The 14,272-nt window shown below is 46.0% G+C and overlaps 2 protein-coding genes across 5 annotated transcripts in view; one reads left to right on the top strand and one right to left on the bottom strand.

Annotated features, from left to right (window-relative positions):
- Window positions 1-310: 310 nt before the first annotated feature.
- Window positions 311-9,724, top strand: TRAFD1 (TRAF-type zinc finger domain containing 1). Its single transcript, XM_068653548.1, has 12 exons — window positions 311-454; window positions 713-776; window positions 1,805-1,940; window positions 2,014-2,067; window positions 3,064-3,478; window positions 4,793-5,056; window positions 5,880-5,950; window positions 6,148-6,363; window positions 7,306-7,438; window positions 7,724-8,033; window positions 8,418-8,490; window positions 8,858-9,724. Exons 2-12 carry the CDS (start codon window positions 727-729, stop codon window positions 8,900-8,902), a joined length of 1,767 nt encoding a protein of 588 aa, XP_068509649.1. The 5' UTR covers window positions 311-454; window positions 713-726; the 3' UTR covers window positions 8,903-9,724.
- Window positions 9,725-10,202: 478 nt separating this feature from the next.
- Window positions 10,203-14,272, bottom strand: part of HECTD4 (HECT domain E3 ubiquitin protein ligase 4) — a 70,443-nt gene continuing 66,373 nt past the window's right edge. For all 4 annotated transcript variants that reach the window (XM_068701382.1, XM_068701384.1, XM_068701383.1 and 1 more), the window contains exon 76: window positions 10,203-14,151. In XM_068701382.1, the coding sequence (XP_068557483.1) occupies window positions 14,015-14,151 (137 nt within the window). In that variant the 3' untranslated portion in view covers window positions 10,203-14,014. The remainder of the gene's footprint in view (window positions 14,152-14,272) is intronic.

The following is a 14,272-nucleotide window of genomic DNA, read 5'->3' as shown; positions in this document are numbered from 1 at the left end:
GCTGGGGAGCTGTGGTGGGGCTGGCTTAGGTACAGGAGCGAGCCGGTTTTGGAAGGGGCACGTGTGTAAACCCGTATTTTGTTTATACATGTGTTTAAATGTTTATATATTATGTTTAAATGTTTATATTTATGTATTTATACACAGAGCCGGATTGCTCGACGCACGAGGCCTGCGGGCTGTGAGGCGATGCCCCCCGCCCCCCCCCCCAATCGCCTCAGGCGGGGGGCGGGGCCAAACTTCAAATCCCCACGGGGGGCGGAGCCCTCAGCCCGGTGACGTCTGCGCCAGCCAATCGGCACCCAGGGCCGTTCGAGCGGTGATCGGCACCCGCTCAAACCAATCATCTGGCGGCGGGGGCTTGCCACCGACCAATGAGGAGGCGGGAGGCGGGCGCGGCGGGGCCGGTCGGAAGCGCGAGACCGGGCCCGGCAGCGGCTGACGGAGGAGCCGGGTGAGGGGCGGGGGGCGCCGGGCCCTGAGGGGGGGGGCCGGGGTCTCGCCTCATGATGAGGGCGAGGAGCCCTCGGGGGCCGCTGAGGCGTTTTGGGGAGCAGGGACGGAGCCCCCAGAACCGGGCGGGCTCGGGGCTGGCGGCTGTGGGGGGCACCGGGGGCTGTGGGGGGGCACCGGGGTCTGACCGGGGGCTGAGGGGAGCGGGCGGCGGTCGTGTGGGGGCCGCTGGGTGCCGCTGACCCGACCTCTCCTTCAGCTCTCGCCCCCAAAATGGCCACGGCTGCGGTGCCGGAGGGGGAAACCCGGCTGTGCGGCAACTGGTAAGAAACGAAACCGAACGAAACCGGGCGGCGGGGAGCCGGGAGGCGGCGGGCAGGCTGGGAGAGGGGCCGGGGTGGTTCCTCTCTGCAGGCGCAGAGCGGTTTGCACAACCGTTACTCACCCTCCTGACGCACCTGGGCAGTGAGGAGGCGGTGGGATAAAAAGGGAGGCTTGGCTGGCAGTGAGGAGGGTGGGAAGTACACGGTATGAAGGTTTCCTCACGGTTCTGTGGCTCAAAAGCAAAGATGTTAAAAAAAAAAAAAAATCAGTAGGTGCATGTGAAGTGTCAGTTGTTTTCCTTTGATAAGTTATCATCCCTCAGAAGCTCCAGTGTTGGTAAACATTTATTGATAACGGTGTCACTTCAGAAGTTGCATCTTAAATACCAGCCACTAAACATCATTTTTTTTTTTTTCCTGAAGACGACACTGGAATCTAAACTTTTTTTTTGCAGTGTCCATCTGGTTTGGTTGCCAGAAGTTATGTGCAGCGTAGGCGCCGCTGCTGGACTTTGTTGTTTGTCAGGCTGTTTGCTTCTTGGGGCCTGGCAGGGGAGAAAAGCGATCAGATGTAGCGTTTTGTCCTTGTGGCAGGGGAAGGTAAAAGCAGTAGGCTGTACAGGTAAAGATCCAGCACAACGGAATCAGTTACTGAATTTTTCCAGTGTTGGACTTATTGCCGAGCTATGAGAAGCTGTGCCTTTCTTTTCAGGAAGAAACTTATTTTATCTGATTTGACTCAAACCTGGTGATAAATTTTACAGCATACAGAAGTTATCTTTCACATAAAGAAACTAATCCACCATGAATCTTCATGCTTAACTTGTGACCTTTGCATGTTAAACACATTCATATCCTGACTACACAGGAACCTAGAAGTCTGGTGGGCTCATTGTTTTTTAGTTGCTTGGTTCTATAAACTACGAAATCCTATAAAGAAACAAATGTATGAAAGCTTTTTGAAAAAAAGCTTAACATTGTTAGTGTTTTTTTTTTTTGAAACCTAACCTCTGTGATTCTTCTTGTAGCAAAAAGGATATTCCCGTTCCTAATTTCACCATTCACGAAATCCACTGTAGCAGAAACCTGGAAGTGTGTCGCTACTGCAATGAGTCGATCCCCAAGTCCGAAATGAAGAACCACATCGAGTCGGAACACGTGCAGGTGATGAGCACAGTTCTCCCCTAAAGATGCTGATTCCTGCGGCAGTTAATGTAATGAGATCTGTTTATTGCAGGTTACCTGCAAGTGTAGCATGAAGGTAGAAAAAAGCCTCTTGGAGGATCATGAGGTTGGTGCACTTTATAATTACGTACACTTGGAAGATACTCTGGTGTTTCCAAGCACTGATTCTTGAGTCTTTCTGTCAGCAAAGGCCTGGATTCCAACCCGTGATTTATGCAGCACTTTTATTTAACCATGCTTTCTACATTCACATGCTTTGAAAAAATGTGGTGGGAAATGGCTCAAGCCTTCACATCAAAGTGGTGTATTTGTTCTTGCTGGTGATTAAGATGAAAAATGAGGTGTAATACTTCAGAAGTACAGGCTACAACTAACTCATTTTTTTCATTCCATTAACATAATGCATTTCTGTCTCTATTGCTGTCATTGTGTGTTTTAATATGTTGTTGTGTCCAAACAGACTTTTAAAAAACTTGCAAAATGAACTAAAACAGGACACAGTGGTATTTTCGAGTTATTGAATCCAGTTCTCTGCTGCCGTAGTCAATTTTGCTATATCTTTTGGTATTTTACCTTCCTTTGGGCTCATTTAAAGATAATTTTGGAAGTGTCCTGCAGATCTGCTTATTGGTGAGGGAAAAAAATGACTTTCTTTGAAGATATGTCCAGTCCAGAGGACTGGAAGTAGTTCATCCTGCAAGTTTGTGTGTAGTAAATGTGCTGTAAATCTGCTCCCCAATATAACACAGTAACATGTTTTTTTTGCTGTACTCAATGAAACGTGGCTGGTGCTGGTTGTAAATACTACATCTAACTCTAGCTTCAAAAAGCACTGTGTGAATTTGCTGTTCAAGCATTACAAACTTAGACAATATTCTGAATATTTGGAGTGCTTCAGCTGGCATCTTTATGAGTACGCAGGTTATACAACGTGCTGTTCTTTTATTTCTCACGTAGTATCTTATTTCAGGCTCTCTTCGGTGTAGCTTTGTATCTGGCTAAAGAAACAATAGGCTGCTTAGGTCTCCAGCAAGCTGAGAACCTCCCCCAGCTCTGCCTCAGTTTTCCATGCGTGAAGAATAATCTCTCTTTCTTTTTTTAGGCATCAGCGTGCCCCTTGCGTCCTGTGGTCTGCCAGCATTGTGACATCCAGCTTCCTTTCAATAAGCTTCAGGATCATGAAAGTTACTGTGGAGCTAGGACTGAGATATGTAGTGGGTGTGGTCTTAACATAATGGTAAAAGATCTGAAAGAGCACCCTCGAGTCTGTGGGAAAGAAGTGAAACAAGCCAGAGTAAGCAGAACAGTGCCTCGCTTTGAGGACGAGGATGCGGATGCGCACTTGCGCGCCCTTCGAGACATTAGAAACCAGCTGAGATCAGATAACTACCCTGGGCCCTTGTGGAGAATGCCCAGGGTGCTGGAAAGGCAGATTTATAGCAGCTGTGTAGGAGACAAAGCAATTAAGGACATTAGGAGAAGAAATGTTTCAGCAGTACAAAGAAGTCAAAATCAAGGTAAGGTGTAGATGGGAGTAATCATTTGCTTTTAATTTGACAGCTGAGCCAAGTAAAAGGCTTTGTAACTGATTTATGAGAAAATAACTTAGTAATGAAAGCTGTGGAGGCAATGTGACTGCTACTATTTTGCTGTGGAACAGAACTGCAAATGTATAAGCCTCCTAGTCAGAGGAATGCTGAGATACCTGGTGCGAAAGCCCAATCTGCTGCCTCTTCTATTGTCTCAGAGAGTATGTAGCTTAAAAGTGAAATTGGGTTTGTTCACTCACTGCAAATTCTGTCAATTTTTATTTAGCAGCTGCCTCTTCTTCAGTTAAGTAGAAGGGGAGGTAAGATCTGTGTGCGGGTTCACACACCTAGTGCGCAGCGTCTGCAATAACAGCCTGCCTGGACGTAGCTGAGACTGGTAGAAATGCCTCTGCTCGCTCCTAAGCCTCTAATCTCCTAGCTCCACGTGCCGAGGGGCCTGTCACGTTTCAGACATGCCCTTTCCATGAGCTCTCAGCTAAAAGTGTGCTCTGCTTTGTGGTGTGGGCCGCTCGGAGGGTTTAACACTGCAGAACACTAAATTACAGTCTGCTGTAGGAGACTGCCTGGCTTGTAGAAATAACGTCTGGGCTTAGTTCATGAAGCTAAAGGCGTGGAGAGCTGTAACTTGTCAACTTGTGTTGAATCCCAAGCTGTGCTCACAGTTAGGATTTCTATGCACGTTGTAAGCTTTGTGTAAAATTCTGGTGTAATCAGGACAAGTGAAATGCCAGTGATGCTGGAAATACGGCAGCGTAGGGGGGGAGCCGAGCCTTTCTTTGGACACCATCAGCTCTGTCTTGGGTGCTGTTCTGAACAGCGCTGGTTTCAGCATAACTTTACTACCAGGAAACATTTTGGGGATTTTTCTTTTGTACATGTATAATCCCCCCTGCTGTCAGGTGTAGTACTCCAAGGAGTTAATTTCCCCACCCGTATCTTGAAGAAAAGGCCCAGACCGCAGTGTTACAACTGAGGGTAGGTTACAGAGCTTTCCTCCGTGATTTTGTTTAGCTCCCATCACACTTAGGCCTCACCTGAGCTTTTGATGTAAGACAAACAGCTTTTTTTCCCCCCTTTATCTGCTTGTTACAAACAGAAATAGGATGACTGCTTTCCTCCCTCCTCCCAGTCAATACAAGGAGTGTCCTAGGTTTTGAAGCACTGAACTCCTTGAGTGTCCATGTGTGAAGCACTCTTGGTTGAACTAGTGTGACGTATTTAAGTGAGCTGCTTGTTGCAGGCTTAACGTTCTCTAAAATTTATGATATTTATATTTTGAAGAGCATGAACTGGAGCAGTGGGAGAGAAATAAAAACACTAACTCACTCTATGGAGAGCGGAACGCCAATTTAGACTACATGCTGGCCCTTAGCCTGCAAAGTGAGAATCCTCACAACGATGCTGCAGCAGAAATTGACAGTGACTTCTGGGAACACTACTACACCAAAGAGTCTGTGCCATCTGCCTGTCCTGATGAAACAGACAACTCAAATATCTTTTCTTGTGACTCTTTATTGTCTCTTAGCACTTCAAACCACATAAAAAGTAAGTATAAATGCTGTTTGTTTTCTCTTAAAGTTTGAGGGAGGGGAGAGAGAGAGAGAGTTGTTGGGTTCAGAGTGCTAAAGATTGTCTATTGATATCTTTAAAACATCAAAATGAGTCTGTGAGACTCCCTCTAAATCATTTTTAGATACCTAATGCATAGGAGGTTAGATACTCCATGAAGACCATATTCTAGACTCTTCTTTAAATTTTGTCTTCCTCAAAAATAGTAATACCTCTTAGAAAGAAGCTAAAGACAGCAAGGGAAGAAGAAATAAAAGCTATAATGGATCTTTGATCTTGATATGTTCATTAAAAAAGTTATTTTTAAATCAGAACAGTTTGGAACAGCAAAGGGAAAGGTGGTGATGCTATTCCAGGGATGCAGCAGTGCCTTCAGTTCCAAATGAAGTGCTTGTGTACCCAACTTGATGTTGTTCTTGGGTGATTTTTAGAAACAAAGTGCTGAGAGATTTATAGCAATTGTAGGTGACAGGGAAGGGAGACCTGGGTGAGCCCTGAAGTGCCAGCTTATTTTGAAGAGAAAAATGGTGCAAAAGGGTTTACCTGAGGTAGTAATACGCTTGTGTGTCAAACCATTCAATACATTTCTGACCCCAAAAGATTGTTCTGACTCTGGGTGATGTGAAACTTGCTCGTGAAATTCAGCAAATGGGACTAGAGTAACTGCTTCCTCAGCAGTTGCTCTGGCTGCTGTCCTGTGGCACAACAGAGATCTGTTGCTTAGGAATTCTAAAGTTGAGTTGGTCCGATTGCAGCTGACTTTTTTGTGGTAGAGGATATAACTGTCCTTACTTTGCAGGTGATGAGATCATGTTGCCGTGTGAGTTTTGTGAGGAGCTCTACCCTGCTGAAGATCTGATTCTTCATCAGGTGTAGTACTTCTCTTTGTGCTGTATCCAGGGACTTGCAGTTGAGCTTTTTTTCTGTTACTGTGACTGAACAAGGGCGCAGTGTTCACTCGGTGATACTGTCAGAAGCCTAGCAACTGTATCTTTGCATAGCATGATTTTTAAAACCCGCATACGCTAAACGTGGTAGCTAATTTTTCTGTTTTAATTGCCTAACAGACAGGTTGTAACCCAGCAAGTGCCTTTGCCTCGTTCAGTAAAAGAAGCTCCTCTCCAAACCCACGGAAATATGATGGGCTGCAAGACCTTGGTTCCAGAAGCTGTAGGTCTGTTTATTCACCCCAGCACCAAGCTGTCCAGGCAGAAGCAAACATTATCATTCCCTGTGAGTTCTGTGGCATCCCACTAGAAGAGGAGATCCTCTTCCATCATCAGGTAACAGACAGAACTTGATTCGTTCTGCTGCATGTAGTTGTTCAAGAAGTATTTCAAGTGCTGTGCCTTTGGGGGTGGGACGTTTCAGGAATCAGTGTAACTGGCCCTTTATTGGGTCTTCCTGAAGCCTCTTGGTTCTGTCTGAACTGTTGTGGTATGCTGGGGCTCTTACTGAAAAAAGAACAATCACTTTGAAAGCTCATATGGAAACTGAAAAAAATACCGTGCAATTTCAGGGCCTAAATGTTTGAGCTGTGTGTAAAAGTTAGGCTGAAACCAGGATGTGTGAATCGAAACTAAGGGGGGAGAGGTGTGCAAGCCTGTACCCTGGGTAGGTAAGAGAGGAAGGAAACAACAGACTGCAAATCTGGGAAGTGGAGAAATGTCTTGGAGGGTAAAAGGTAAAGAGAGAGTACAGGTAAAAGCATGAATGTATCTGAAGCTGGGCCTGAGAGAGAAGTGGTGCCTTTATGAAGTGATGGATGCTGCAGGTTGCTTTTTAGGGTATTCTGCTTCCTCCATACATTGCTGCCTCTTCTACTCTTCTACTACAGAAAGCACACCAGCTCTTGGTACTGCTGGAACTGCTGCTGCTTTTTAAGAACGATGGACAGGTGCCAAGTAGGCCGCTTGGTGCTTTAGTGCTTATTCAGAACACCCCGTAACAGACCGTATGGTCACCGGTTGGTTGGCAGCGAGGCCCCGCATTGCAGGGTGGTTCTGTTCAGCAGGGCTGCCTGATGCTGCCAGGCCCATTTTTCCTGAGGTCCTGTGGTAGTGAGCAACTTCTCCTAAGCTCTGTGACACAACAAGCCAGTGTATGCCTCTTCCTAAAAACAACCCCCTAAAAACCTTAGTGCTTTTGGAGGGTGATGCTTTGTGATGTTTTTACAAGAATAAATTTGAAGGAGCTGTCATTTAAATCCCTGTGGTTTGCCCTAGGATCAATGTGACTTGCGCCCAGCCACAGCCAGCCCAGCTGGCAGCTTCCCATCGCAGCAGTCGGCGTCTCCTCAAGACAACAGGGAGAGAAGAGAATCACCGGAGCTGGTTCGAAGGCGAATCAGGCATCAAGGTGTGGGCAACACACAGATTTTTATGCACAGTGCTTTCCTTTACACTTCCAGGAGCACTGTTTGTATTCCAAGCTGAGTAGATGTTATCTTTTTCTGTCTCCAAAGTGCTAAAGTTTTCAGTCACCTCCCATTGCTCTAGTTTTATGCGGAAGGATTAAATCTCTGAAACTCGGTATCCTTACAGCTCTCAGCTGTGCTGCTGGACTGGAAGTTAGGTCTAGTTCTGTGATGTGAACACATTTTGCATTTACTATTCCTGAATTGCTCCCTTGGTGTCCTTTCAGGAGATGTTTCTCCTCGGTGCATGGAAGGCTTCAGGCAGCAGAGGCTCAGTTACCCTGCGCGAGGGGCCAGGTTGCTGAGCAACGCGGCAAACGCCAGGAACACGCCACTGAGCTCATCGGGAACTGTGAGAGCCGGCGAGGCTCTGAGCACGAGGGGGAAGCCGAGGAAGGTGGCCGGGAACGAGGGGAGGCAGAAGAGCAGAGGTGCAGGTGAACCTGGCGGGACAGCGCCACGCGTGAGACCGAGCCCCAGCTTCCATGCGGAAGCCTTCACGTCTGGCTTCTCGGGTGCTTCTCCAACCCGGCGCAGGTAACGCCTTTGCTTGCTGAGGTCCTGAAAACTGCTTCAAGCAGCTGCCATACAAATTTTTTTGTGATGCCTTCACGGCTCAATGCCTACTTCCTTTGCTGCTTAATCCAGCTTGCTTTAGAAGTAGCCTGAATCACCTGTGTTTTCTCTTAACGTTTTTGTTACTTTTTTTCCTGCAGTGTGTGTGTATCACTGAGGTGCCTAAAGGCAACTGAATAGAGGGTTGGGTCTTCTGCTACAGAAATAACTGCTAATATTCAGGAGAATGAAGGGCTTTTCCCTAGAGCTTCTAGACTCCCTGGTGGGGAGAGACTGTGCTTATTTGGCAGTGAGAGCACAAGTTTGCCTGCTTTGTCTGAAAGTGTCCCTGTTCTTCCTCTGCAGCTTCAGAAATGAAGGAGGGAGGAATCTGGGGCTGTCGGATGTGCCAGGCGGCTTGAGGAGCAGGAATGTCAAGGTAAGGCAGTCAGGGCGAGCGGTGCTCTGCTCTGTGCTCTCCATGCTTCTGTTTCAGAGTACCTCAGCAGCCAGCTCTTCAGTTTTTCAGCGTACAAATGTGTTAATGAGCAAAGTGTGCTGTTGCTTAATGTGCTGTTGATTTGCTGGGCTCATCCCGTTGAGTGGGACTGGTTAGGAAGAGAGGATGTTTCCTGGTGGTTGTCCCTCATGTTGGTGCTGAGGGGAGCCGTCCACCTGCCTCGTGCTGCAGAGATCGTGTCAGGCTGATGAGCTACTCGCAGTCCTTTCTGCTTTAGTGAGGTTTTATTCCATTGGTTTTTATCCAGTACTCTTTGAAAACAGCATTTTTTTCACCTCTCCTTTAGGCAAAACCCCAGAACCCTGAATTTGGTTACCTGGAGGACAAGTGACCTACCACATATGAAAACCATGCCTAGCACTCTACGCACTCTTACTATGCACTATAGTACTTATTTATCTGAGCGCAAGTAATTGCTGTATTGCCATGTCATTGAAGACTTTATATGAATTTAAATTTTTATGGGCAGTGATCATTTTATATGTATTTTTAATTTGTGAGAGTATACTACAGGTTTTTACTTCTGTGACCTATACTAAGCAACATCCCAAGCTGCGTATTTACTAACGGGCTCCTGCCTAGGGCCCCCCATCGTCTGTGTTTCCGTGGGGCTTTTTGCAACACCCTCTGAAGGAGAATTTCTTCGCCCTTTCTGTAAGCATGCTCCCTGCCCCTCGTGTGCTACTTACTCTGCAGCCAGCAGTGCTGGATGGAGAAAACCACAGCGAGCTCCCAGCCAGGACGTGGTAGGGGACGAGGGGGGCTTAGGGCTGGGAGCCCCTCATCCAAAAGGTGTGGGGTTGGTGCATGGGAGCACAGTAGGTGCTGTGCAAGGGCTGGTCTCTGAAACGCAGCCTGGGCTCAGGGATCCATCAGTGGGGTTTTGCTCGCTCTGCTCTCAGAGGCAGTGGGGATGTTGCTGAGCCTGCTCCTGCTCTTCAGGCTTGGTGCTGGGTCCTTGTGGTGGGGGCTGCGCCCTCACTTCGCGTCCTGGTTTGTTACTGAACTGCCCAGGAGGTGGCTGGGGGAACCCCGAGTTCCGTGGTGGGTGAGCTCTGATCCCAGGCTGGCGTAGTGAAATGCTTTTTAATGCTGTATTAGTCAGTGCTTTTTAAACTCCTTGTAATAAAATTTATCTAATGAGACCCTGAAACGTTGTGCAGTAAAATCTCTTGCATGAAGCGCTGTTGCACTGCAGAAGGGCGTGCAAATGCTCTGTGAGGGTAAGTTTCATCACTGCAGGCTTAATGACAACCTATTCAGAATCACGCCGTGCAGGCTTTGTTAATTTGTGTTCCATTATTACCTGCACCAGGTCTTTGTCAATGTGCTTTATGAGTGCTGTTAGCATCCCCTGTGCTTTGGCACAGCGTAAGGGAATTGGTAATGCACAGGCTGGAGCAGGCAGGGCTTAGATAATGACTGTGGGCTGCAGCCTAAGGCTATTACCTGGGTACAGCAGCTGGGGATTAGCCGGGCTCGTTAGCCAGTCACTCTTCTAGGGCAAGGCTGGCATTAGAGGCCTCGCTGCGTGCTGAGGGCTGGGGCTCTGCTGCCAGCGGTGTCACAGCAGCTGCAGCGTGGAACAAGACTGAGAGGATCCTGGTTCTAAAATAAAGACATCTTACGGATGCTTCCACCAAAATGTAAGTGTTTATTTATACAAGAAAAGCAGAATAAATGTATTAAAAAACAGGTGGTAACCAACCTTGCAATGGCAGTTCCGGGGAAAACTGGCAAGATAAAGGAACCTACGCTGGCTCTGCTATTTTAGGAGAAGGTAGCAGGATGGCTTGGTTCAGGTACTGTTAGTATGAAAAACTACTGAGCTGACACCATGGCTTAGGTTGCATTATTTCTCATGCCTAAGAAACAGTGCACTTTCTCCATTAAGAGAAGTGTTAACAATCATTTTACTTGCTTTTCCTTTTGTACAAAATATTTACATTTCTCTTGCAAGTAAATATAAATTACAGTGTATTTACCCATAAAAGCAGGTGGGCTGCAACTTCATTTCTCGTAGTTCTAATCTGCATCAGTACAGCTTCATCACGGGAGGATTTTTTATTATTTCCAGCCCCAAATAAGGACACAATACATCTAAAGGGATGTTAAGAATCTCCTTTATGCAGTGTACACTGTATGGCCAAGAGCACTTAACAGGTTAATGCTGTGTACGGTACCGAGATGGACACACACCAAGCTAGAACTAATACCCAGCTTCAGAGTTTTTCCATTGTTGAGTATAATTTTACATTCTGAGTATATATAAAAAGTCACAAACCAATCTTTGTTTTGACAAACAAGCCTATTACAGACAATGTCAAGTTCATTTAAAGCACAAGTAATGATGATTAGAAAAGCTTTTAATTAAAAGGCCATTTGTGCTACAGTCCAAACCCCTGCAGCACTTCCTTCCTAGTAACGAAAAAAAATAAACAAAACCCATCAAACACTACAACTTATCCTCTTACCGGGATCATAGTATTCTTCAGGACAAAAAAAAAAAAGTCAATGAAGGTTATTTATTAGTGTGACAATTTTCCTGTATAAGGAGCTTAATTTACACAGCAAAGTGTAAACAGCATTGACTAAGTTTGTTATTTGTAATCATAAATAATTAATTGTAATAAATACTTATCAAGTAATTTTACAGCACACTCTTCAGGGCCAAGATGCAGATATGTTTCTCTCAAATGTGCCCTCTGGAAGGAGAAGCCAGACATAAGCAGCAGTTATCTTACAGCTGTAATCATAGCCTTGGAACCATTGGCATACCGAGTTCTCAAACCCCTGCGCGTGAGGTATTTGACTGCACTGCAAGTCCCCCCAAAGGATTAAGGGCTTGAAAAGAGATTTAATTGAAAACCAACACCACAATTGCACTTCCATCACCAGAAAGAAACTCCAACCACCTCACTGCCAGCAGCACCAGTTCTGCCATGAAATGCAGTTGACGCTCTTTCCTTTTCCTTACAGCACCTGTTTGAGAATGCACATCCGAGATGGGAAAAAATGGCCCCAAGCCCTTTCTTCTGCTCAGTTTTCCCCTTTGTCATTGTAAACGTTACCTGTGTTGCACTTACTCTGAATGATTTCTCAGCTACATATATGCTTCTACCAGGAAATGGACAAGATTCAAGAGTAAATATTCTTCCTACATGTATCTGTTCCTGTGAAAGGGAGGGACATACGCAATAGAAGGGTAACAGCTTTCCTAAGCACAGGATTTGGAGACTCTGTATGCCAACAACTATCTCTACAACTGTTGCACACACTTCTTTCCATTCACTCACAGAAGAACAAGAATATACACACTTGTTTAGGCTTTTCTCTCGCACTCACATTTTATCTTCCAAGTACCACACACTCATAATTCCCAATATTCACAATAATATACAATAAATACAGGTTTTTCAATTCCCATGACCACCGACAAGCCAAATTAGCGTATGCTGTCGTCTAAAGAGACAAAATACCAACCTTGAAGTACAGTTACACGCACACCATCATAAACCTCTCGTGTGGTTGATGTGCACCAAACACATCAGAAGAAAAATAAATAACTCGTGGCTCAGTACTGGCACTTAACTTACATATAGTATCAAGCCAAGGAGCACAGCAGTAGTTTCAGTGTGCTTTCTTCAGTTCTTTAGCACGCAGGCAATTCTCACTCGTTTCTGGCTTTATGAGATTAACAAAGCAACGCCTGACTTTTAAATGCTCCCACTACCGTGCAACGCTTCTACAGGAGCAAAGGAAGACGCACATGTTGATGTGCTGTTTTGAAACCACTGCAGAACATACTTTGAAACGAGAAAGTTAAACTTGGAGAACTGCTCTCTCTCCATAGTCTTCTATTATCTTTCCATACAAAATAGAAGCTTTATCTTCAACCAAATAACCTTCTGCCTTCCCCTCACCTCACTCTCCTTTTAGGTGTCACTTTTCTAGGATAATTTGCTCTTAGATCCAAAGATCAATCATTTTTGAGTACAAATACAAGTTACAGGTGTTTTACTCAGCACTTGTCAGGCCGCCCCTGCAGCACAGTGCCCAGTTCTGGTCCCCACAATCCACAAAGATGAGGACAGACTGGAGAGGGTCCAAAGGAGGGCCACAACAATCTAAGTGCTGGAGAACCTGCCCTGGGAGGAAAGCCTGAGGGTGTTAAGTCTGTTCACCCTGGAGAAGATTCCAGTGGGACCTCAGCACAGTGCTCCAGTACTTAAAAGGGTGACTGCAAAGAGAACGGGAGGCTCTCCCCTCCCAGGGAGCCACATGGAAAAGAGACAGGGCAACAGGTACAAGCTGCACTGGGAAAGGTTTCATCTTGGTATAAAAAAGAAGGATTTTAGAGTGAGAACAATCAATCCCTGCAACAGCCTCCCCAGGGGTGCTGGTGGAACCCCCATCATCGGAGGTCTGCAAGATGCGACTGGACTGGGTGTTGGACAGGCTCATCCAGGCTCCCTTTGCCCAGGAACAGCTGGACCTGGAGATCTTCCCAGGTGCCTTCCGACCTGGGCTGTCCTCTAACTCTACAGCTCTGTGATTATTCTGAAAGCTCATTTGGAAACGGGGTGAAGTCACAGATTGTAAGCTTGAACTGTGGTATCTTACACCATACAGAGAGAAGCCGTTTTGTTTCTGCTAATATTTTAATTACAATAAAGAAATTATTTTAGTACTAAGCAAAGCAGACATTTAAGAACACCTAGGGCAAGAACCCCACTGAATTACGGCCCCTTTCACTGTTCTCTCACTTATAAACTTTCCTAATCACAAGTGTCCAGCTGAAAGCCCACGTTCATTGTGGCAGCTCCCCGTGTGCTTACTTATAATTAAAAAGTTACAAGAAAATGGTGGACACAAGCATGCAGTTTGGCAGCCTTTCCTGCTCTAAAACTCAAGCAAGTGCTGGAAGCCCTGCACGTTCTCTGACTGCAGAAAGGAAAGGGACTGTGCTCAGCTCCGGCAGGCACCCAGCGGTGATTCCCTCCCCTGGTTCCTTCCCCTTTGTACTCAGAAATGTTTCGAGGGAGAGCGATCCATGAGCCTTCACCCCTGAGTTCTCCCAAACTCAGAACGTCCTCACTTTTGTTGTGTTGGCATGGGTAATACCATTCTAAATTACAAAATTAGAAATGTACATGTTTAAAGGTTTTTCAAAATTAAATTATACACAAACTGGTCTTTACTAAACTATCCTACAAATATTCCACAAACAAGGCAGCAAAATAACCAGTCCACCACAAAATCTACAAATACAAAATGTAAGTCTTCCAGTAATTATTGTAACGGGAACAAAAGTTCAGAAAATAAATTAACCTCCAGCTCGTCACACAGTGTTACAGGAGGTATTTTTAAGTGAATTGAAGGGTTCCAACATTAGCAGTTATGAAACAATCCAGAGTCACCTCTAGGCGTTCCCTTTGTCCTCTCAGCCGCTGAGTGGGTCCTCCCGGTAGTGGATGGCGTATCGGAGCTTCTCCAGCATTATGTCCAGCGAGGAGTACTGAGGAAGTTTGATCATAAACATGCACGTCTCGACACGGATGTACCGCGAGTCTGGAGAGCCTGCAGGGAAAGGAGCACCAGCTGGTTGAATACATCCTCTGCTTTTCACCTCATTCTCCAAAAGAATCCTTCCCCACCCCATGCTTCTCAAGAACAAATATCAAAAGAATAAAATTCTCCG

The sequence above is a fragment of the Anas acuta genome, chromosome 17 (genome assembly GCF_963932015.1).
Source record: "Anas acuta chromosome 17, bAnaAcu1.1, whole genome shotgun sequence".
NCBI lineage: Eukaryota > Metazoa > Chordata > Aves > Anseriformes > Anatidae > Anas > Anas acuta.
This window is presented reverse-complemented; position numbering and strand designations above follow the sequence as displayed.

Coding starts and splice junctions, on each gene's coding strand:
- TRAFD1 (XM_068653548.1), top strand. CDS start 727: ATGGCCACGGCTGCGGTGCCGGAGGGGGAAACCCGGCTGTGCGGCAAC. Junction 777..1,804: donor ACCCGGCTGTGCGGCAACTG/GTAAGAAACGAA, acceptor TTCTTCTTGTAG/CAAAAAGGATATTCCCGTTC. Junction 8,034..8,417: donor GCTTCTCCAACCCGGCGCAG/GTAACGCCTTTG, acceptor CTTCCTCTGCAG/CTTCAGAAATGAAGGAGGGA.